Source organism: Acipenser ruthenus, chromosome 1 (assembly GCF_902713425.1).
Source record: "Acipenser ruthenus chromosome 1, fAciRut3.2 maternal haplotype, whole genome shotgun sequence".
Classification (NCBI taxonomy): Eukaryota; Metazoa; Chordata; class Actinopteri; order Acipenseriformes; family Acipenseridae; genus Acipenser; species Acipenser ruthenus.
In genome coordinates this window covers 131,582-155,000 of record NC_081189.1, presented here as the reverse complement: position 1 = coordinate 155,000, position 23,419 = coordinate 131,582, and the positions used below count along the sequence as shown (strand labels likewise).

The following is a 23,419-nucleotide window of genomic DNA, read 5'->3' as shown; positions in this document are numbered from 1 at the left end:
CGGAGTTAGCCAGCATTAACCCACGATACAATGTTACTATATTGAGAAATGAAGAAAATCATACTGAAATATCTGCAATAGCGTCTGCGCTGATGTTCTTCGTGTTCTAGAGCGACAGCAGAAATTCAGCAGTTTTTGTTCATGCATTCCCTTTTCACCCTCAGGAAGTCCAGTATGTGAAACTTTAAGGGTCTTGGTTCTGTGGCTCTTGCAGCAGGTTGTGAAATCTGATGAGCCGCACGTTTTTGTTTCTTTTATCTGCTCCCCGATTCTGAAGGTTTTATTTTTCTTCTCCTTTCTTCATTTTGTCAGGATGAGTCAGGCTGCTCTTGGTGACTCATTCTTTCAGCGAATGTCTCCTTACTGTGTGCTGCAGGGTTTGTGAGACAGATCATCGCGTGCACCGCGTGAAAATACCCTGCGCTTTAAATAAGTAAAGAAAACAAGAAACCTTCTGCATCAAACAGTCATGACTACAGGGATGGAAATGAGACTCCCATTGCACAGCAGTTTGATCCGTTCCTGGTTTTACAAGGAGTTTAATAAGACACATCTGAGCTTGTTACAGTGCTTATGAAGCTTGTAGTAAAACCTGGAATGGGTGAAAAGCAGTTTTATTTCCATCCCTATGAACACACTGGACTTCACAGTAGGCAGAATTGATTCCAGATCATAATCTTTTCACTTTACTAAATTACTTGGAATACTTTTAGGACAGGGTGGGTTTTTTATTGATACAGATAGCTGTTGTTGTAGGATCTGCCGCTGTACATGGAATAGATCTCACTTCTGAACGACCGTGTCTTTTTGTTGCAATCTAAATCTATTTGCAAAAAAAAATTTAAAAAATAGTAAAATGGTTGCAACACCTTGTAGAATCCCAGAAAGGCTGAAGTCCTGGATGCACATTTCCTGTGCATCTCTGAAACGTCTCTTACACAGCATCAAGCCTGCACGCTCATTTAAGTAAAAGCTACTGCAAAGTCATTGAAAAGAAAAAGCTGATGCAAGTTGAAATCCAAATGTTTTTTTTAGTGGACTGTAGTACAGCGTTTATTCCCATTCAAACATTGTAAAACTAAATCTGCTGTAGATTTCCGCGGAACTGCGATGGAGTTCTTACAGTAACTTCTGTCTGCAATGCATTTTCAGTTTCAGAAACAACGCTTTTAAATCCTGACCAATTTGTATCTATAAGGTGCTTGTTGTCCACAGTGTCTCTATCAGAGAGGAGGTTGTCTATATTGTCTGTATAGTGGAAGCTGGTTGTCTATAATGGCTCTATCAGAGAGGAGGTTGTCTATAATGTGTGCGTTGTTGGGATGTGTTCCCAGTCTGCCTGCTCTCTGGTCTCGGCTCACTGGCCGTGGGTTTGGAGAGCTGCAGGTTTGTAATTATGGCTGCTTCTCTGGTTTCTGGGCTTGGATTGTGGAGAGGAAATGGTCACTGCTGGTTTCTCTGAACACAAACAGAGAGAACGGCAAGAGAGTCAGTCTGGGTTCAGACGTAGTGCGAGCTGTCAGCTGTGAGCTGTTCAGACATGTCTCACGACACAAGAGCGAGGAGAAGAACTGAAATACTCAGCCTGAGGGAGAGAGGCAGAGCGTGGAACCAGAGGGTGGGAGGGAGAAGCAGAGTGAGAGAGAGTGTGTGTGTGTGTGTGTGTGTGTGTGTGTGTATGTGTGAGTCTCTCTGTGAGTGTGTGTATGTGTGAGTCTCTCTGTGAGTGTGTGTGTGTGTGAGAGTCTCTCTGTGAGTGTGTGTGTGTGTGTGAGAGTCTCTCTGTGAGTGTGTGTGTGTGTGTGTGAGAGTCTCTCTGTGAGTGTGTGTGTGTGTGTGAGAGTCTCTCTGAGTGTGTGTGTGTGTGTGTGTGAGTCTCTGTGTGTGTGTGTGTGTGTGTGTGTGAGAGAGTCTCTCTGTGAGTGTGTGTGTGTGTGTGTGAGAGTCTCTCTGTGAGTGTGTGTGTGTGTGTGAGAGTCTCTCTGTGAGTGTGTGTGTGTGTGAGAGTCTCTCTGTGAGTGTGTGTGTGTGTGTGTGTGTGTGTGAGAGTCTCTCTGTGAGTGTGTGTGTGTGTGTGTGAGAGTCTCTGTGAGTGTGTGTGTGTGTGTGTGTGTGTGTGTGTGTGACCAGAATTGAACACAATATTCTAGATGAGGCCTTACTAATGCATTGTAAAGTTTTAACATTACTTCTCTTGACTTAAATTCAACACTTTTCACAATATATCCGAGCATCTTGTTGGCCTTTTTTATAGCTTCCCCACATTGTCTAGAAGACATTTTTGAGTCAACATAAACTCCTAGGTCTTTTTCATAGATCCCTTCTTCAATTTCAGTATCTCTCCCATATGGTATTTATAATGCACATTTTTATTGCCTGCGTGCAGTACCTTACACTTTTCTATATTAAATGTCATTTGCCATGTGTCTGCCCAGTTCTGAATGCTGTCTAGATCATTTTGAATGACCTTTGCTGCTTCAACAGTGTTTGCCACTCCTCCTATTTTTGTGTTGTCTGCAAATTTAACAAGTTTGCTTACTATACCAGAATCTAAGTCATTATTGTAGATTAGGAATAGCAGAGGACCTAATACTGATCCCTGTGGTACACCACTGGTTATCTCGTTCCATTTTGAGGTTTCTCCTCTAATCAGTACTTTCTGTTTTCTACATGTTAACCACTCCCTAATCCATGTGCATGCATTTCCTTGAATCCCTACTGCATTCAGTTTGAGAATTAATCTTTTATGCTGGACTTTGTCAAAAGCTTTCTGGAAATCTAAATAAACCATGTCATATGCTTTGCAATTATCCATTGTCAATGTTGCATCCTCAAAAAAATCAAGCAGGTTAGTTAGACACGATCTCCCTTTCCTAAAACCATGCTGACTGTCTCCCAGGATAATGTTACCATATAGGTAATTTTCCATTTTGGATCTTATTATAGTTTCCATAAGTTTACATATAATAGAAGTCAGGCTTATTGGTCTGTAGTTACCTGGTTCGGTTTTGTCTCCCTTTTTGTGGATTGGTATTACGTTTGCAATTTTCCAGATTGTCGGTACAACCCCTGTGTCAAGAGACTGTTGCATGATCTTGGTTAGCAGTTTGTAAATAACTTCTTTCATTTCTTTGAGTACTATTGGGAGGATCTCATCCGGCCCAGGGGATTTGTTTATTTTAAGAGCTCCTAGTCCCTTTAACACTTCTGCCTCTGTTATGCTAAAGTTATTTAAAATTGGATAGGAACAGGTCGACATGTGGGGCATGTTGTCCGTGTCCTCCTTTGTAAAAACCTGTGAAAAGTAATCATTTAATATATTTGCTATTTTTTTTTCTTCATCTATGATTTTGCCATTTGTGTCTCTTAGACATTTAACCTCCTCTTTGAATGTTCTCTTGCTGTTATAATATTGGAAAAACATTTTGGAATTGGTTTTAGCCCCCTTAGCAATATTGATTTCTATCTCTCTCTTGGCCTTTCTAACTTCCTTTTTGACTTGCGTTTGCAGTTCCAAGTACTCTTTCTGTGTGCTTTGTTTTTGGTCCCTTTTAAACGCTCTGTAAAGTGCCTTTTTTAGCTGAATATTTTTTTTTAATTGATCTAGCAAACCGTTTTGGCCATTTTGTTTTAGATTTAGATTGGTCTACTTTTGGGATGTAATTGTTTTGCGCCTCTAGTACTACATTTTTAAAAAACAGCCACCATCCTTTTTCTGTGGATGTTCTCTCTGTTTTACTCAGAGGCTGGGGGAGAGGGAGTGGAAGAGAAGTGTACATGAAACATCTAGCATGTTAATTTGGACCCCATTCTGGACACAAGCTGGGGTCAGTGTGTTCAATATGTACAGTAAGCTTAGACTATTGGAATCCTGTGACAGTGTATGGGACAGGGCTGTGTTGTGTGTGTTTTCTCTGTGGTCTGGGTCTGAGTTGCTGAGTGTATTGTAAGTGATTTTACTGTGCATGTACAGGTAGTGGACAAAAAAATGGAAACACCTGGGTAAATGAGGGACACCAAGTATATTGAAAGCAAGGGCTTCCACACAGGTGTGGCTCATGCAATAATTAAGCAAATAACATCCCAGCATGCTTAGGGTCATGTATAAAGATGCTGGACAGGCCTGGTTGCCTATAATTATGGCTAGAACATAAGAACATAAGAACGTTTACAAACGAGAGGAGGCCATTCAGCCCATCTTGCTTGTTTGGTTGTTAGTAGCTTATTGATCCCAGAATCTCATCAAGCAGCTTCTTGAAGGATCCCAGGGTGTCAGCTTCAACAACATTACTGGGGAGTTGGTTCCAGACCCTCACAAGGCTGCAAGACGAGACCTCAGTGACTTTGAAAGAAGGGTGATTGTTGGGGCGCGTTTGGCAGGAGCTTCAGTGACCAAGACCTCTCAACTTGCTGATGTTTCACGAACAACGGTGTTTAAGGTGGTGTCGGCATGGAACGCAGAGGGAAAGACATCCTCCGCAAAGGGCAACAGTGGACGGAATTGCATACTCCAGGATCGTGATATCCATGCATTAATTCCAAGTGCAAGGAAAAAGAGGCGAGCAACTGCAGATCCAATTGACTGCAGATTTCAACCTGGGGCGCGAGCAGCCAGTTTCATCAAAAACGGTCCACTGAGAACTCCACAGAGCGGGATACCATAGTGGCCCAACGCCCTATTAAGAGACTTTACACTGGGGTTAACATTTATTTGTCCACTACCTGTACATTGTGTGTGTATTATCATTTGTTAAAAGTATGTTGAGTTTTTCACAGTACTAATTGATTGGACACACATTAAAGAAGTCTTTAAATCTGAGTACAGTATAAAAAGACCAAGCCTGTAAGTGAGCAATAGTGACTTGAAAATGACCATGATGGGCTGCACACCTGTTGTGCTGCATGTGGTGTGCTGTTTCAGTCTGGTCCCTGCTGTGGATCTGCACTGTACGCAGTGTTTGTCTGATTTGCAGAGTGCTGTGGGTTTGCATGCTTCACTGTGAAGTTGGGAGTGTTTGTTGTGGTTTGTGGCTGAGGGTCGGTGTGTGTGAGATGAATGCAATACAGCACCTTTCAGGACAGGCCTATTGTGGTATTTTCAATACATCCAGAACCACAGCAATGGCCAAACATTTTACATCACCTAGAATTTTAGGATTGAGACATAATGATATTGCAAAAGTCTACCATAATAGTCCCATATTTTGATTTGTCAGTTTTTCTTTAAGTGTATGGAAAACTACAAAGCGGTATGTAATTCAACATGCTAACGTTTACACTGATCAGCAGGTTTCATTCGACCTTCAGGAGGCAGTGTGGTCCAGTGGTTAAAGTCCAGGGCTTGTAACCAGAAGGCCACCGGTTCAAAACCCACCTCTCTGCCACTGACTGACTCACTGTGTGACCCTGAGCAAGTCACTTAACCTCCTTGTGCTCTATCCTGCGGATGAGATGTTAAATCAGTGTCCTGTTGTAAGTGACTCTGCATATAATGCACAGTTCACAGCCTACCTCTGTAAAGCGCTTTGTGATGGTGAGCCACTATGAAAGGCGCTATATAAAAATAAAGATATTATTTATAAAGCAAAATGAGTTAATTCTATAGGGTGTGTAGCTGTACAGTATTAAACACTACAGTGCAACATTTAGAAATACGAAGCAAAAGAAATCAATGACACTGTTTCGACTAGAAGCCTTTTTCCAGGTCTTCAGTGTTGAAAGTGGGTTTGGATTCTCATTTATGTCATGGCGTTTATTAAGTGTCTTAGTATTTCTGTATTTTCAGTACAAGTACAGTACAGAAAGAAATAATAATCCACATGTAGGCTAAAAGTTCCTCTTCCTTTCAGAATGTTTTTCTAATGGCGTGAGCTTGCGATATTGGCTTCGTACTGCTCTTGGTACACAGCTGTATTCTATGATTGGTGTAATGATTGATTCTTTTCTGATCTGAATCCTGTGTTGCCCGTTTATTCTGGTTCCCAGCGGTGAATTGAGCTGGTCCCTTGTGGGTCTGCAGTCCAGCGCTGCTGTGTTTGAGTCTCTGCCCCTCTCGCAGTGTCTCACATCCTGTGTTGCCCGTTTATTCTGGTTCCCAGCGGTGAATTGAGCTGGTCCCTCGTGGGTCTGCAGTCCAGCGCTGCTGTGTTTGAGTCTCTGCCCCTCTCGCAGTGTCTCACATCCTGTGTTGCCCGTTTATTCTGGTTCCCAGCGGTGAATTGAGCTGGTCCCTCGTGGGTCTGCAGTCCAGCGCTGCTGTGTTTGAGTCTCTGCCCCTCTCGCAGTGTCTCACATCCTGTGTTGCCCGTTTATTCTGGTTCCCAGCGGTGAATTGAGCTGGTCCCTCGTGGGTCTGCAGTCATTCCAGTACTACAGTGTCTCTGCGTATAGGAACACCCTTGTGGTGAAACAGATTTTTCATTGTAAATGCTCCTGCTAGAGGAACAGGAACTTTGCTTAAAACAACACCTTCTTGGCACCGCTAGCGATTCGTTCACAGCGGACACAGTACTGTTGTGTAACCATCAAACTTAAATTAAAATGGTTTATTCAGTCTTTTCAGAAACGCCTTGTCATCGCGAGAGTGTCTTCAGACACACTGATTGGTTTATTAAATCTTTCCAGAACCGCCATCATATCATTGCCTCGTTTTGTATTCTGATTTTCATGAGTGCACCTCATCGCTACAAAATGGCATGTACGTAAACATTGAAACGCGCCGCTGTTTCTGTTGCTACAAAAAGTTTGAAATTGTTCGAGCTCCTGAAAAAAACCTAAATCAGACACAAGTCGCAGAACAATTTGGTGTTTCCTGTAATTTAGCTTGACAGTTTATTAACGTTAGTTTGTCTGTTACTTTATTAGAGTTTTACATACACTTGCCTATTGCTTTTCTCTTACTTATTCAGTTCATTTCATATGTTGATGCACGTGCGTCATGACATGTCATACAGATCTATGTATGGATTGATTGATATTGTGTTGGTGGCTGGCTGTCTTATAGAACACTCGGCTTGCTTCCTGAGGGCTGTTCTCTTAGCCGGAGTCCATCTTATACCTGTACAAGGGGAGTTCTGAAACCCAGGACTTGGTGCAGCAGGCTTAGTGTGAGATTCAAGCTGTGCACTGATCACAGAGCAGGAGGAGGAGGAAGTAATTCCTAAAATAGAGATTATCTTTCTGCATTCTCCATGCATTAGTGTGCCAGCCTCCCACAGAACACAGTGATTCAGACTGCTCGGTTTCCTTTCAACACCAGCTGATTGCTTTGAACTCCTCTGTTCTGTATCGAGTCTGTGTGTGTGTCTCTCGCTCTGTCTGTATCGAGTGTGTGTGTGTGTGTGTCTCTCGCTCTGTCTGTATCGAGTGTGTGTGTGTGTGTGTCTGGCTCTGTCTGTATCGAGTGTGTGTGTGTGTGTGTGTCTGGCTCTGTCTGTATCGAGTGTGTGTGTGTGTGTGTGTCTGGCTCTGTCTGTATCGAGTGTGTGTGTGTGTGTGTCTGGCTCTGTCTGTATCGAGTGTGTGTGTGTGTGTCTGGCTCTGTCTGTATCAAGTGTGTGTGTGTGTGTGTGTGTCTCTCGCTCTGTCTGTATCGAGTGTGTGTGTGTGTGTGTGTCTCTCGCTCTGTCTGTATCGAGTGTGTGTGTGTGTGTCTGGCTCTGTCTGTATCGAGTGTGTGTGTGTGTGTGTCTGTGGCTCTGTCTGTATCGAGTGTGTGTGTGTGTCTCTCTGGCTCTGTCTGTATCCAGTGTGTGTGTCTCTCTCGCTCTGTGTGTGTTTGTGTCTCAGTGTGTGTGGGGGTGTCTCTCTCGCTCTGTGTGTGTTTGTGTCTCAGTGTGTGTGGGGGTGTCTCTCTCGCTCTGTGTGTGTTTGTGTCTCAGTGTGTGTGGGGGTGTCTCTCTTGCTCTGTGTGTGTTTGTGTCTCAGTGTGTGTGGGGGTGTCTCTCTTGCTCTGTGTGTGTTTGTGTCTCAGTGTGTGTGGGGGTGTCTCTCTCGCTCTGTGTGTGTTTGTGTCTCAGTGTGTGTGGGGGTGTCTCTCTCGCTCTGTGTGTGTTTGTGTCTCAGTGTGTGTGGGGGTGTCTCTCTCGCTCTGTGTGTGTTTGTGTCTCAGTGTGTGTGGGGGTGTCTCTCTTGCTCTGTGTGTGTTTGTGTCTCAGTGTGTGTGGGGGTGTCTCTCTTGCTCTGTGTGTGTTTGTGTCTCAGTGTGTGTGGGGGTGTCTCTCTCGCTCTGTGTGTGTTTGTGTCTCAGTGTGTGTGGGGGTGTCTCTCTCGCTCTGTGTGTGTTTGTGTCTCAGTGTGTGTGGGGGTGTCTCTCTCGCTCTGTGTGTGTTTGTGTCTCAGTGTGTGTGGGGGTGTCTCTCTCGCTCTGTGTGTGTTTGTGTCTCAGTGTGTGTGGGGGTGTCTCTCTCGCTCTGTGTGTGTTTGTGTCTCAGTGTGTGTGGGGGTGTCTCTCACAGGGGGGGGGGGGGGGGTAGATAATAGCGACCCCTCACTTCAAAATCTAGCACTACACCCCTGGCAACAATAATACATTGTGATCACAAGTGGTTTTCTCGCAGGATGAGATTAGACAGAATTCAGTTAAATTGTGACAGAAAGGGTCAGCTGACTCTGAGCAGGTTTGTGAATGGGTGGTGGATCAGATGTGCTGCACAGACACCGGCAGTAGTGACAGATGGGTCAGCTGACTCAGCAGGTTTGAATGGGTTGTGGATGTGCTGCAGTGATGGACGGGTCAGCTGACTCTGAGCTGGTTTGAATGGGTTGTGGATATGCTGCAGTGACGGACAGGCTTGCACGCAGCTTTTGCCGTAAGTTATTTTTTTAATTGGACAAGCATTGTGGCGATTGCTGCTGGTGCCGTCGGTTATTTCATGCCCTGCGTGAATGTACATTGAGATGATGCACCATGTAAGTGTGAATGTACATTGAGATGATGCACCATGTAAGTGTGAATGTACATTGAGATGATGCACCATGTAAGTGTGAATGTACATTGAGATGATGCACCATGTAAGTGTGAATGTACATTGAGATGATGCACCATGTAAGTGTGAATGTACATTGAGATGATGCACCATGTAAGTGTGAATGTACATTGAGATGATGCACCATGTAAGTGTGAATGTACATTGAGATGATGCACCATGTAAGTGTGAATGTACATTGAGATGATGCACCATGTAAGTGTGAATGTACATTGAGATGATGCACCATGTAAGTGTGAATGTACATTGAGATGATGCACCATGTAAGTGTGAATGTACATTGAGATGATGCACCATGTAAGTGTGAATGTACATTGAGATGATGCACCGTGCAAGTGTGAATGTACATTGAGATGATGCACCGTGCAAGTGTGAATGTACATTGAGATGATGCACCGTGTAAGTGTGAATGTACATTGAGATGATGCACCGTGTAAGTGTGAATGTACATTGAGATGATGCACCATGTAAGTGTGAAACAATGTTCGCATCTACAGGATTATACTGAGGATATGCTGTATTTCATGGTGGTGGTGATGATCACATGGTTTTAATGAGTAGGGTGGGGATCCTTAGACTTCACCTGACAAGGTTTTGAGATCAATCGTCTCCTAGACCAGCATTGATTGGCCAATGGCCTCCCTCTTGTCTGTATATTTTCTTATTTTTTGTCACTGCCTGTTTCTGGGTTGGTTCTTTGATGTTTAAGCTAAGGAGCTGCTGTCTGCGTGTGGTTCATTTCCTGAGCGACTCATTTCTGATGATCTCTGCTGCCAGCCTGTGTGAGATACAGAGAGGCAGGAAGTGTGTTGGGTTAGATGTGTGACTTGTCTGACTGGGGGGGGACCCTCAGTGCAGCAGCGTTTGGGGAACATATGCACGCCTCTCTGAATCCTACACGAGTCACAAACCTCCAGCTGGAAATGGGATTAGGGTTAGGGTTAGGGTTAGACCCCGGTCAGAAGGTCACCGGGATGACGGCTGTGTAGTGTCTCCCATTCGGGACCCCGGAGTGGGACTGGGTGAGAAGCAGGGCGGGCTGCCGGCTCTGCGGGTCAGGGTTAGGGTTAGAGACCCCGGTCAGAAGGTCACCGGGATGACGGCTCTGCGGGTCAGGATCATCGAAGAGGCTCCTTATCATTGGGGTGTGCTTGAGGGGAAGCTCTCATACTGCCAGGCTGCTGCAGCGCCAGTGTCTCACCCCCTTCACACGCATCACATTCACCAGCAGCTGACGGAGAGAAGGAGCTTGGCAGACTGGGTCTGTGTCATACAGGAGCCTGTGTGTGTGTTGCACTGGAAGAGTCTGCTTCCCTCGGTGAGAAGGCTGTAAGTCTGAATTTAACTGAACATTTAAGCCTTCAGTGTAACTGGTTGTTTACTATTTAAACTACCGTATACATTTTCAGTGAAAAAAATTGCCTTACAGTGCTGTACAATAAGTATATTTAGTTGAAAATGTAGTAAAATACCATGTCGTTTACCATGCTAATCTTTCAAACCTTTACAGCCTTGCTTCATAACACACCAGGCTGCAGCCAAAGCACTTGTCCCACGTGTTTTGCGGGCTCAATAAGGAAGGCGCGAGGCAGTGAGACTGTGTGCTAGTACACCCTGAATAACATGCCTTGGCTGCAGCAGCTGGGAGCTTATCCTGCTCAGCACAGGTCTTGCAGTAACAGCAGTGACCTCATCTGCATTTCCAACAAAGGGGACAACTCCCGCAATGAAAACATACATTGCTTAGCATAGCATATTTACCAAGTAATACAGAATATGGTAAAGTAAGCGGATTGATTTTCGTGGCAGATATCTCTTAGTTTAGTCTTGGTGTATCTCTTGAAAGAGTTGAGTAAACACAGTCCACTACACTCTGACAGAAGTGAGTAACTAATACATGCACAATATGCATACACACATGTGCACATACACAACGGCACGCACACTTATGAACACACATGCACACATGCACGCACACAAACTCGCACGCCTGGAGCTGGGGCGTCCAAGTTGTGCAGGAAGAGAGGTAATTGCAGGAAGTTATTTAAAACTGAACTTGTAATGATTCCCAAACCAGTGTGTCGCTAGCAGGGTCCTGTGTGTGTTACTGTGCGGGGCATGGCTTCAAAGAGCAAGCACACTCACATACTCATGCACGCACTCACTCACTCACTCACACACATGCACACACATGGCATAGCCACGATAGATACACTGGTTTCAATCACTTAAGCCATACTACAGCAGCTGTGAGGGCAGTGCAATTGTCCCATCTTACTTTGGACCGAGGCTCATGCAGCCCATGTTGTCGTTTAACTTGGAGCAGCAGGTATCTGATGTGAACACAGCAACAGGCAGTACCTCCTGATCCCATCCCTGTGTTTGCTCATGAAACTAAAGAACTGCTTCCCTGGCTGTGTTGAAGCAGAGTGTGCAGCGCTGGTGCGAGCAGGGCCTCACACAGCGACAGGAAGTAGCTGTCAGGTGGCTTTACTGCACTGACAGGTAATGTCTGTAAAGTGTTCTGCTAGATCCAACATTAACTCGACTTGAAACATTTCAGATACTGCCGAGCTTGCTCTTTACCACGGACAAACTTTCATATACTTTCTTTTTGCTTGAATTAAACATTGTGACTAAAATTGAGTTTTGTGTCAGTTAATGACAGGCACATTTAGTATTCTGGTACATTTTTTGTGACTCTGAAATATTTCATTATCAGTGCCTATCAGTGAGAGGTGTTGAGTCTCTTTATCAGTGAGAGGTGTTGAGGATCTCTCTATCAGTGAGAGGTGTTGAGGATCTCTCTATCAGTGAGAGGTGTTGAGGATCTCTCTATCAGTGAGAGGTGTTGAGGATCTCTCTATCAGTGAGAGGTGTTGAGGATCTCTCTATCAGTGAGAGGTGTTGAGTGTCTCTATCAGTGAGAGGTGTTGAGGATCTCTCTATCAGTGAGAGGTGTTGAGGATCTCTATCAGTGAGAGGTGTTGAGTCTCTCTATCAGTGAGAGGTGTTGAGGATCTCTCTATCAGTGAGAGGTGTTGAGGATCTCTCTATCAGTGAGAGGTGTTGAGGATCTCTCTATCAGTGAGAGGTGTTGAGGACCTCTATCAGTGAGAGGTGTTGAGGACCTCTCTATCAGTGAGAGGTGTTGAGGACCTCTCTATCAGTGAGAGGTGTTGAGTCTCTCTGTCAGTGAGAGGTGTTGAGGATCTCTCTATCAGTGAGAGGTGTTGAGGATCTCTCTATCAGTGAGAGGTGTTGAGGATCTCTCTATCAGTGAGAGGTGTTGAGGATCTCTCTATCAGTGAGAGGTGTTGAGTGTCTCTATCAGTGAGAGGTGTTGAGGATCTCTCTATCAGTGAGAGGTGTTGAGGATCTCTCTATCAGTGAGAGGTGTTGAGGATCTCTCTATCAGTGAGAGGTGTTGAGGATCTCTCTATCAGTGAGAGGTGTTGAGGATCTCTCTATCAGTGAGAGGTGTTGAGGATCTCTCTATCAGTGAGAGGTGTTGAGGATCTCTCTATCAGTGAGAGGTGTTGAGGATCTCTCTATCAGTGAGAGGTGTTGAGGATCTCTCTATCAGTGAGAGGTGTTGAGGATCTCTATCAGTGAGAGGTGTTGAGGATCTCTATCAGTGAGAGGTGTTGAGTAGCTGCTTATCACCCAGAACACCCCTTGAAACACAGGCTGCTCTGAAGTGACCTGGTTTGAAATGCTGGTGTTGAGTGTCACACCCACACCACCCTGAATGCCTCACTGAGAGAGAATCGCTACTGCACCAGCAAATCACTGAATGCAGATACTCTAGTGATCAGCAGGTATTACTAGCTGACTGACCATGGAACTTCCTCCTGGAAACGCGTGTGCAGTATTTCAACTGGGCCGTTATGTTAGGAGTTTGCTCCACGGCAGAGTTGCTTGTTGCTTCAGTTTTTTTGTTGTAACAGTTTTGTTCTCCCTGTACACACATACTGTAAGATGCGTGCTAATCTAAAGAAATCTGGCAACACATTCCGAGACTGACTGAACAGAGTGAGGCTGGGAGTGAGCATGAGATGTGATTCGCTAAGGTGCTTGATCAGGCTGCAGAGCTTGCCATGTGATTGGCTGAGGTGCTGAGGGAAGTTTAGATTCTTGGGAGCCTTGTGCTGACTACAGGACTGTGCACACAGAAGGCATTCACTCCACTGTACGTGGCAGGAGAACAGGTGTAGCTGCAGGCTCCTGTGTGTTTAACCTTGCAGAAGTCCCAGAGTTTTTTTATTGAAATAGGTTTTGCAGTGATGGAAATAAGACTCCCTTTGCATAGCAGTTTAAGCCATTGCTGGTTTTACTGTGAGTTTAATAAAGACACACCTGAGCTTTTTACCTGTACACTGGGGCTAATTAAGCTCGTAGTAAAACATGGATTGGGTGGAAGTGCTGTACAGTAGGAGTCTTGTTTCCATCCCTGATTTTGTTACTGTGTCTCTAGTTTGTACCCTTTGTAAACCGCAGCCTTTTTCACACTGTCCAGAACCAGCCAGTGGCGTGCTGTCAGGACCTTCAAGGTATCTCTGCTGACCAGACAGTGCAAGTAAACCGTCAGTCAAATGACATTACGTTGCCTCACTCACTTGCGTACACTGTGCTTGCTTATACTATGAAACATACTACTCTAATTATTATTTGTTCTTTGTCTGACGCCTTTATCCAAGATGACTTACAGGGTTTACTAGAGGTTTTTAAGAGTCTAGGGGTTTCCTGAAGGGGATGTGATCAGCCACTAAGAGATCTGCATTTCCCCCGCATAAGTCTAAAACAAAGACCAGGCGCTAGAAAAAAAACAGTTGAGGGTATTCTCTGTTTCAGTTGAAGGTCTTGAGTGAGTTTAACCAATAGGCATGTTGAAGAATGTCTCTTTTTCTTTTAGACAGGCGACCAATCAGGAGTAGGCAGAGGCGGGCCATAAATCTCCCAGGGTATTCTCTGCCTCACTTGAAGGCCCTGCTTTAGCAACCAATGGGAAAGTCAAAGCTCTGATAGCTGACCAATCATTAGTGAGCAACCTCAAAACATGAATATTCCTTGGTGAGCACTGCAGTTAAGAACATAAGAACATAAGAAAGTTTACAAACGAGAGGAGGCCATTCAGCCCATCTTGCTCGTTTGGTTGTTAGTAGCTTATTGATCCCAGAATCTCATCAAGCAGCTTCTTGAAGGATCCCAGGGTGTCAGCTTCAACAACATTACTGGGGAGTTGGTTCCAGACCCTCACAATTCTCTGTGTAAAAAAGTGCCTCCTATTTTCTGTTCTGAATGCCCCTTTATCTAATCTCCATTTATGACCCCTGGTCCTTTTTTCTTTTTTCAAGTCAAAGAAGTCCCCCGGGTTGACATTGTCTATACCTTTTAGGATTTTGAATGTTTGAATCAGATCGCCGCGTAGTCTTCTTTGTTCAAGACTGAATAGATTCAATTCTTTTAGCCTGTCTGCATACGACATGCCTTTTTAAACCCAGGATAATTCTGGTTGCTCTTCTTTGCACTCTTTCTAGAGCAGCAATATCCTTTTTGTAACGAGGTGACCAGAACTGAACACAATATTCTAGGTGAGGTCTTACTAATGCATTGTAGAGTTTTAACAGTACTTCCCTTGATTTAAATTCAACACTTCTCACAATATATCCAAGCATCTTGTTAGCCTTTTTTATAGCTTCCCCACATTGTCTAGATGAAGACATTTCTGAGTCAACATAAACTCCTAGGTCTTTTTCATAGTTCCCTTCTTCAATTTCACTATCTCCCATATGATATTTATAATGAACGTTTTTATTGCCCGCATGCAATACTTTACACTTTTCTCTATTAAATTTCATTTGCCATGTGTCTGCCCAATTTTGAATGCGGTCTAGATCATTTTGAATGACCTTTGCTGCTTCAACAGTGTCTGCCACTCCTCCTATTTTTGTGTCGTCTGCAAATTTAACGAGTTTGCTTACTATATCAGAGTCTAAATCATTAATGTAGATTAGGAATAGCAGAGGACCTAATACTGATCCCTGTGGTAGGATAGCTGGATTTCGCACAATATTGCTTATAAATATACATTGATAAATAAATACCTTCACAACATCTAATTATTTTGAATTTTATTGCGACGACTCTGCTACCCCAGTCCATTTTGTCCATCACGGCATGCCACTGGAACCAACCAACAGTATTATTATTTATTATTATTATTATTATTATTATTATTATTATTATTATTATTAATATTATTATTTATTTCTTAGCAGACATCCTTATCCAGGGCGACTTACAACTGTTACAAGATATCACATTATTTTTACATACAATTACCCATATATACAGTTGAGTTTTTACTGGAGCAATCTAGGTAAAGTATCTTGCTCAAGGGTACAACAGCAGTGTCCCCGACCAGGGATTGAATCCACGACCCTCCGGTCCAGAGCCCTAACCACTACTCCACACTACTACCCTGCCCAGTACAGTCAGTCTGCAAGCCTGCTGTACCTGCCACAGACTGATGAGGATGTGCACGGCTTACCATGGTTTGAGAGGGACCGTGCTGCAGCATTGTGGAGACGTGTTATACAGTTCAGTGCACCTGTGTTTGTATTCAATCTCTCCCTCTCTGTGTTTCTCTCAGGGGTCGCTGTGCCCTGTATGGACCCCAGTGCCTCGGAGTGGAGGACTGATGCCCGCTACACCCTTTAAGGTAACTTCGCACTCCGGGATAAAGGGTGTCTTCTTTCATGCTGACTGGGTGCTACAGGAGCACGACTACACTCGCCATGTCTGCCGCCTCCACGACTACACTCGCCATGTCTGCTGCTTCCACGACTACACTCGCCATGTCTGCCGCTTCCACGACTGCACTCGCCATGTCTGCCGCTTCCACGACTGCACTCGCCATGTCTGCCGCTTCCACGACTGCACTCGCCATGTCTGCCGCTTCCACGACTGCACTCGCCATGTCTGCCGCCTCCACGACTACACTCGCCATGTCTGCCGCTTCCACGACTACACTCGCCATGTCTGCCGCCTCCACGACTACACTCGCCATGTCTGCCGCCTCCACGACTACACTCGCCATGTCTGCCGCCTCCACGACTACACTCGCCATGTCTGCCGCTTCCACGACTGCACTCGCCATGTCTGCCGCCTCCACGACTACACTCGCCATGTCTGCCGCCTCCACGACTACACTCGCCATGTCTGCCGCTTCCACGACTGCACTCGCCATGTCTGCCGCTTCCACGACTGCACTCGCCATGTCTGCCGCTTCCACGACTGCACTCGCCATGTCTGCCGCCTCCACGACTGCACTCGCCATGTCTGCCGCCTCCACGACTGCACTCGCCATGTCTGCCGCTTCCACGACTGCACTCGCCATGTCTGCCGCTTCCACGACTGCACTCGCCATGTCTGCCGCTTCCACGACTGCACTCGCCATGTCTGCCGCCTCCACGACTGCACTCGCCATGTCTGCCGCCTCCACGACTGCACTCGCCATGTCTGCCGCCTCCACGACTGCACTCGCCATGTCTGCCGCCTCCACGACTACACTCGCCATGTCTGCCGCTTCCACGACTACACTCGCCATGTCTGCCGCTTCCACGACTGCACTCGCCATGTCTGCTGCTTCCACGACTGCACTCTCCATGTCTGCCGCCTCCACGACTGCACTCGCCATGTCTGCTGCTTGGAAACACCTCCACTTGCTTCACTTTAGTGTATTCCAAAAGCATTTTTTCATTTTTCAAGGTAGAAAATAAAGGGTAGTTTAGAAAGTTTAAAATGTTCATGGCCAATAACAAAGACTGCATGTAATCTGGAGAGCGTTCAGACCAATGACAGTGCTGGAGAGCTGACTGGAGTGTTTAGACCAGTCCTCATTATTATTATTATTATTATTATTATTATTATTATTATTATTATTATTATTATTATTATTATTATTATTATTAGGGTGCTGGTAATGACAGTGCTGGAGAGCTGACTGGAGTGTGTTTCTGTTGTTCAGTATTAATGCTACTGTAGTCAAAGACTGTCGTATGGAATACCAGCTTCCGAATACTGTTCCACATGAGAGAATTGTGCTTGACCTTGGCTACCAAATGGTGTCCCTCAGGAAAAGGAAGTGTGATCCAGCCTGCCCCCCCCACCCCCCCTCACCCTACCTCTCTTTGCAGTGCAGTGTGCCAGACTTGGTTTCAGTTTCACTATCGTTGTGTTTGTGCAGTGAGAGCAAACGGGTTCCAGTGACTCCCAGTGACCAGTACAGTGACTCTTGGGACCAGAAACTAAATAATCCATGCCTGCACATTTTAAGGATAGCTTAGGGTCATGAGTACACTTTAATGTGGAAGGAGCGTGATGTAACGAGCCTCCCCAGACTGACTGCAGAGACTGGGTTTAACAGACAAGCTGAGCAGGGAGGAGAGCTGACTGTGAAAAAATCTGTAAAAATCATAACATGACCAACAATCTGAGTCTAATATCCAGGGCTCGGGGGCAATTTCCAAACTGCATAAGCACTGTGTGTGCGTGTGTGTGAGCATGAGCATGTGTGTGCGTGAGCGTGTGTGAGCGTGCGTGTGTGTGAGCGTGCGTGTGTGTGAGCGTGCGTGTGTGTGAGCGTGCGTGTGTGTGAGCGTGTGTGTGAGCGTGTGAGCGTGTGTGTGAGCGTGTGCATGAGCATGTGTGTGTGTGTGTGAGCGTGTGTGTGCGTGAGCGTGTGTGTGTGAGCGTGTGTGAGCGTGAGCGTGTGTGTGCGTGTGTGTGCGTGAGCGTGTGTGAGCGTGCGTGTGTGTGTGTGAGCGTGTGTGAGCGTGTGTGTGTGTGTGTGTGTGTGTGTGTGTGTGTGTGTGTGAGCGTGAGCGTGTGTGTGAGCGTGTGTGTGTGTGTGTGGTGACTCTTTCCCTGAGTGACATGTTGTACATAATTAGCCAACACTGCTGTGGAACCAGTTGCATCTTGTCCAGTGCTGAAGGTTTCTGTGCTGCGGGTCTCTGTCACGCTGTAGGTTTCTGTGCTGCGGGTCTCTGTCACGCTGTAGGTTTCTGTGCTGCGGGTCTCTGTCACGCTGTAGGTTTCTGTGCTGCGGGTCTCTGTCACGCTGTAGGTTTCTGTGCTGCGGGTCTCTGTCACGCTGTAGGTTTCTGTGCTGCGGGTCTCTGTCACGCTGTAGGTTTCTGTGCTGCGGGTCTCTGTCACGCTGTAGGTTTCTGTGCTGCGGGTCTCTGTCACGCTGTAGGTTTCTGTGCTGCGGGTCTCTGTCACGCTGTAGGTTTCTGTGCTGCAGGTCTCTGTCACGCTGTAGGTTTCTGTGCTGCGGGTCTCTGTCACGCTGTAGGTTTCTGTGCTGCGGGTCTCTGTCACGCTGTAGGTTTCTGTGCCGCGGGTCTCTGTCATGCTTTAGGTTTCTGTGCCGCGGGTCTCTGTCACGCTGTAGGTTTCTGTGCTGCGGGTCTCTGTCACGCTGTAGGTTTCTGTGCTCTCCCAGGAACAGGAGGTTCATTAGAAAGCAGTGTTTATGCACCTATAGTGGAGCCATGGGAGATGTTGTTTTTCTTTCTTTCTTTTTCTCCCTCGCTCTGGAAAGGGCAAATCCTGGTTTCAAACTGAATAGCAGCCTTCTGCTAGGTAGTTCATTCTGTTTAATGATCAATCGTTTGTGAGTTAGTTGAATGTGCCTTCCAGTAGTCCTCTGACTTGATGCCTGTGGTAATCCATTCATAATTAAACAAAAAAGTATTTCTGCAATTCTTGGCATCATGTGCTTTGTAAGAAAGAGGAGCGGTGCTGGCACTATACGTCCTCCAGACACAGAGAGACAGGGAGTAGGAGTTTATTTTGTGAGAGGGGGGTGTTTTAGGGGCTCTGCCAGTGTTCCTGGCTACCCTTGCTTCCTGTGTGAGCGTCCAGGAGAGCCTCATCGCCACCTGCAGGCAGTATCTGGCATTGCATGCTTCCTGCAAATAACACCACACAAAAAAACAATGAACTGCATACAGTACACAGTTGGGTAACATATCGATGAATCCTGATCATTTCTGCACATCATGGATCATCGTGTAATAGAAGTATGTATCGTTTGTGTCGTGATACAAGAGCTCAACAGAGGTTCTGGAATGAAGAATCTCGCTGGTATGAACGCGTCCTCTCCCTTTCTCATTTAACGGCATTCTTAACAAAGCATTCCCTCATTAAATGAGCATTTGATCTTATTCTGCATCATACAAGTAGCCCATCAGGACCATCACTTGTATTGTGATTCATATTGTGTTGAGACCTGTATTTTGCGGTACATATTGTATTGTGACAGTAGTGTTTTGTTACACCCTCTTATTGGGTCACTCTTGTAATATATATATTTTTATTCTTTATTAATTGATAAAACTTCCTAATACTGTAGAATACATTCCTGCAAGTGTCTCATCTGTTTAGCCCCTTTAGTGATGTGTTCTGGTTCACAGGGTGCTCTCTCTTCTGTTTAGTCCCTTTAGTGATGTGTTCTGGTTCACAGGGTGCTCTCTCTTCTGTTTAGCCCCTTTAGTGATGTGTTCTGGTTCGCAGGGTGCTCTCTCTTCTGTTTAGTCCCTTTAGTGATGTGTTCTGGTTCGCAGGGTGCTCTCTCTTCTGTTTAGTCCCTTTAGTGATGTGTTCTGGTTCACAGGGTGCTCTCTCTTCTGTTTAGTCCCTTCAGTGATGTGTTCTGGTTCACAGGGTGCTCTCTCTTCTGTTTAGTCCCTTCAGTGATGTGTTCTGGTTCACAGGGTGCTCTCTCTTCTGTTTAGTCCCTTCAGTGATGTGTTCTGGTTCACAGGGTGCTCTCTCTTCTGTTTAGTCCCTTCAGTGATGTGTTCTGGTTCGCAGGGTGCTCTCTCTTCTGTTTAGTCCCTTCAGTGATGTGTTCTGGTTCACAGGGTGCTTTCTCTTCTGTTTAGTCCCTTTAGTGATGTGTTCTGGTTCACAGGGTGCTCTCTCTTCTGTTTAGTCCCTTCAGTGATGTGTTCTGGTTCACAGGGTGCTCTCTCTTCTGTTTAGTCCCTTCAGTGATGTGTTCTGGTTCGCAGGGTGCTCTCTCTTCTGTTTAGTCCCTTTAGTGATGTGTTCTGGTTCACAGGGTGCTCTCTCTTCTGTTTAGCCCCTTCATTGATGTGTTCTGGTTCACAGGGTGCTCCCAGTGTCAGTGCAGAGAATCAGGTTCTCTCTGCGCCTCTCCCCAGGGTGCTGCTGCTGGGAGACCCGCCCCTCACACAGATGCTCGGAGGGCTTGAAAAACAAGAAAAACTGAAAAAGAAGCAGCCTTTCTGATCCTGAAGACAACAGACACGCCTGTGTCTCTGTGTGTGTTGCAGTGCGATGGGGAGATAGTGCTGTGCACAGTTTCTAGCTTTGCTGTACAGTCAGTGTGGTCTTTCTGCTTTGCTGAGCGAATCTGAAACATTTGGAGCAGTTCAGTACAGGACAAGCCTGGTTAAGATGCATGGGCTCTGCAGTTCAGAACAGGACAAGCCTGGTTAAGATGCATGGGCTCTGCAGTTCAGAACAGGACAAGCCTGGTTAAGATGCATGGGCTCTGCAGTTCAGAACAGGACAAGCCTGGTTAAGATGCATGGGCTCTGCAGTTCAGTACAGGACAAGCCTGGTTAAGATGCATGGGCTCTGCAGTTCAGAACAGGACAAGCCTGGTTAAGATGCATGGGCTCTGCAGTTCAGAACAGGACAAGCCTGGTTAAGATGCATGGGCTCTGCAGTTCAGAACAGGACAAGCCTGGTTAAGATGCATGGGCTCTGCAGTTCAGTACAGGACAAGCCTGGTTAAGATGCATGGGCTCTGCAGTTCAGTACAGGACAAGCCTGGTTAAGATGCATGGTCTCTGCAGTTCAGTACAGGACAAGCCTGGTTAAGATGCATGGGCTCTGCAGTTCAGTACAGGACAAGCCTGGTTAAGATGCATGGGCTCTGCAGTTCAGAACAGGACAAGCCTGGTTAAGATGCATGGGCTCTGCAGTTCAGAACAGGACAAGCCTGGTTAAGATGCATGGGCTCTGCAGTTCAGTACAGGACAAGCCTGGTTAAGATGCATGGTCTCTGCAGTTCAGTACAGGACAAGCCTGGTTAAGATGCATGGGCTCTGCAGTTCAGTACAGGACAAGCCTGGTTAAGATGCATGGGCTCTGCAGTTCAGAACAGGACAAGCCTGGTTAAGATGCATGGGCTCTGCAGTTCAGAACAGGACAAGCCTGGTTAAGATGCATGGTCTCTGCAGTTCAGTACAGGACAAGCCTGGTTAAGATGCATGGGCTCTGCAGTTCAGAACAGGACAAGCCTGGTTAAGATGCATGGGCTCTGCAGTTCAGTACAGGACAAGCCTGGTTAAGATGCATGGGCTCTGCAGTTCAGAACAGGACAAGCCTGGTTAAGATGCATGGTCTCTGCAGTTCAGTACAGGACAAGCCTGGTTAAGATGCATGGGCTCTGCAGTTCAGCTGGAATTGTGTTGAGCTGTTGGGAGAGGAGCACTGCCTGCAGGTTTAACATTTACAAGGCAGAAAATCTAATGTTCCAAAAGCCACGCCATTGAATTGCCTACAGATGCAGTATTATCAGGGTGACTGGAATAGAGATTTACAGCAGAAGTTGTTGCCTGTGAAGAATGAAACACATTTTCACTGTGCTGACGTGTCTCTGCTTGGCTACGTTGTGTGTTTCTACTTGTTTGTTTCTTGGTTATTTCTGGTAATTAGCGATGGGCCAGTGCTCCACCCAAGCATAGCAGACTCAGTGAATGAGAAGTACATGGCACATTTGTTTTATAACATTAAGTGTAATGTGATATGTATTAACTAGCTAGGAGCAGAAACCAAAGACGGTCTTTAAGTTGGAAGCTATGCTGTGATCATTTGAGCAGGTTGGCGCAGTGTTGAGATGATACTGCTCCTCTTTATACCACCCCCAGCCTCCGAGTTGAGGTATCATCAAGGGTTAACTTAGGGTCAGCTCCCTTTAACATGTTAAAGACTTCAATCAAATCCTCCCCTAATTATTCTTTAGAAGCTAAATAGATTCTGTTTCTTCAGTCTATCTTTGTAGCTCAGTCCTTTTCTGGTTCTATACCTGTACCCCTCATTTGTATGTGGATCCTACATATGTGACAGGCTGCGGTTGCATCTCATTTGCCATGTTGTTGTTTTTTTGCCCAGTTCCTTGTGGATTTCCTGGTGGTTGTAAGCATATCGGCCACTCCCTCAAGCTGTGTGTCTTTTTCAAATTTGACAGGGCTGCTAATTATCTCCTGATGTAAGTCATTGATGTAGATAAGAAACATGAGTGGTCCAAGGACGGAGCCCTGTGGTGCCCCACTGAGTACTGAGTACTTCCTGTGTTTTATCAGTTTTGTATCCACTTGCATGGACGTCCTTGTATTCCAATGGATTTTAACTTTAGAAGTCTTTTCAAGTTGGTTCTTAAAGGATCCAAGTGTTTCTGCCTCAACAGCATGACCAGGTAACCCATTCCGTACCTGCTGTGAAACAACTGAATGAGGTTTTAAATCCTCCAAGTCCTTACTTTCACATTTAAAACGGGAATAAAGAAAGAGAAAACGAGGCTGCAATATTTTAATAAGCGATTAGTCTTTATTAATGTTAATGCAGTTATGAATAGTAATTGTAATGTTTGTCCGGCTTCATTGTATTAACTTTTTTATAAAAGCTCAGACACCCCTGCTTAGTTATAAACTGCAGGTCGAGCGAAATCTAGCTCCTTTTTTTTATTATTATTTGTAAACAAAATATATTTGATATTAAAACCCGGCGCCGCTGCTCTTTCAAATGAAGGCGAGCTGGGCGATAGTCACTGATCTGCGATAGGTCTGAAACGACACAAGCTCTGTGGACGGGGCTGGGTGAGGTTGAACAGGGGGTGGGTGAGGTTGAACAAGGGGTGGGTGAGGTTGAACAGGGGGTGGGTGAGGTTGAACAGGGGGTGGGTGAGGTTGAACAGGGGGTGGGTGAGGTTGAACAGGGGGTGGGTGAGGTTGAACAAGGGGTGGGTGAGGTTGAACAGGGGGTGGGTGAGGTTGAACAGGGGGTGGGTGAGGTTGAACAGGGGGTGGGTGAGGTTGAACAGGGGGTGGGTGAGGTTGAACGGGGGGTGGGTGAGGTTGAACGGGGGGTGGGTGAGGTTGAACAGGGGGTGGGTGAGGTTGAACAGGGGGTGGGTGAGGTTGAACAGGGGGTGGGTGAGGTTGAACAGGGCGTGGGTCAGGTTGAACATCATCCCTGCCTGGGTCGTTGATTGAGTCAATCATCCTGGAGATCCACAGAGTCGGCCGTTTACTGCGGAGCTTTTACAGTCGCCAGGAGGTCAAAGTGTTTTCCAGTCAGGTATTGGCGCCCCCCTAATAACCTCG

At 45.9% G+C, this 23,419-nt stretch overlaps 1 protein-coding gene across 1 annotated transcript in view; it reads left to right on the top strand.

Moving 5' to 3' along the window:
* LOC117404025 (receptor-type tyrosine-protein phosphatase alpha) overlaps positions 1–23,419 on the top strand; it is a 55,485-nt gene that overhangs the window by 4,936 nt on the left and 27,130 nt on the right. The window contains exon 2 of the mRNA XM_059024099.1: positions 15,643–15,711. Coding sequence (XP_058880082.1) covers positions 15,643–15,711 — 69 coding nt within the window. The remainder of the gene's footprint in view (positions 1–15,642; positions 15,712–23,419) is intronic.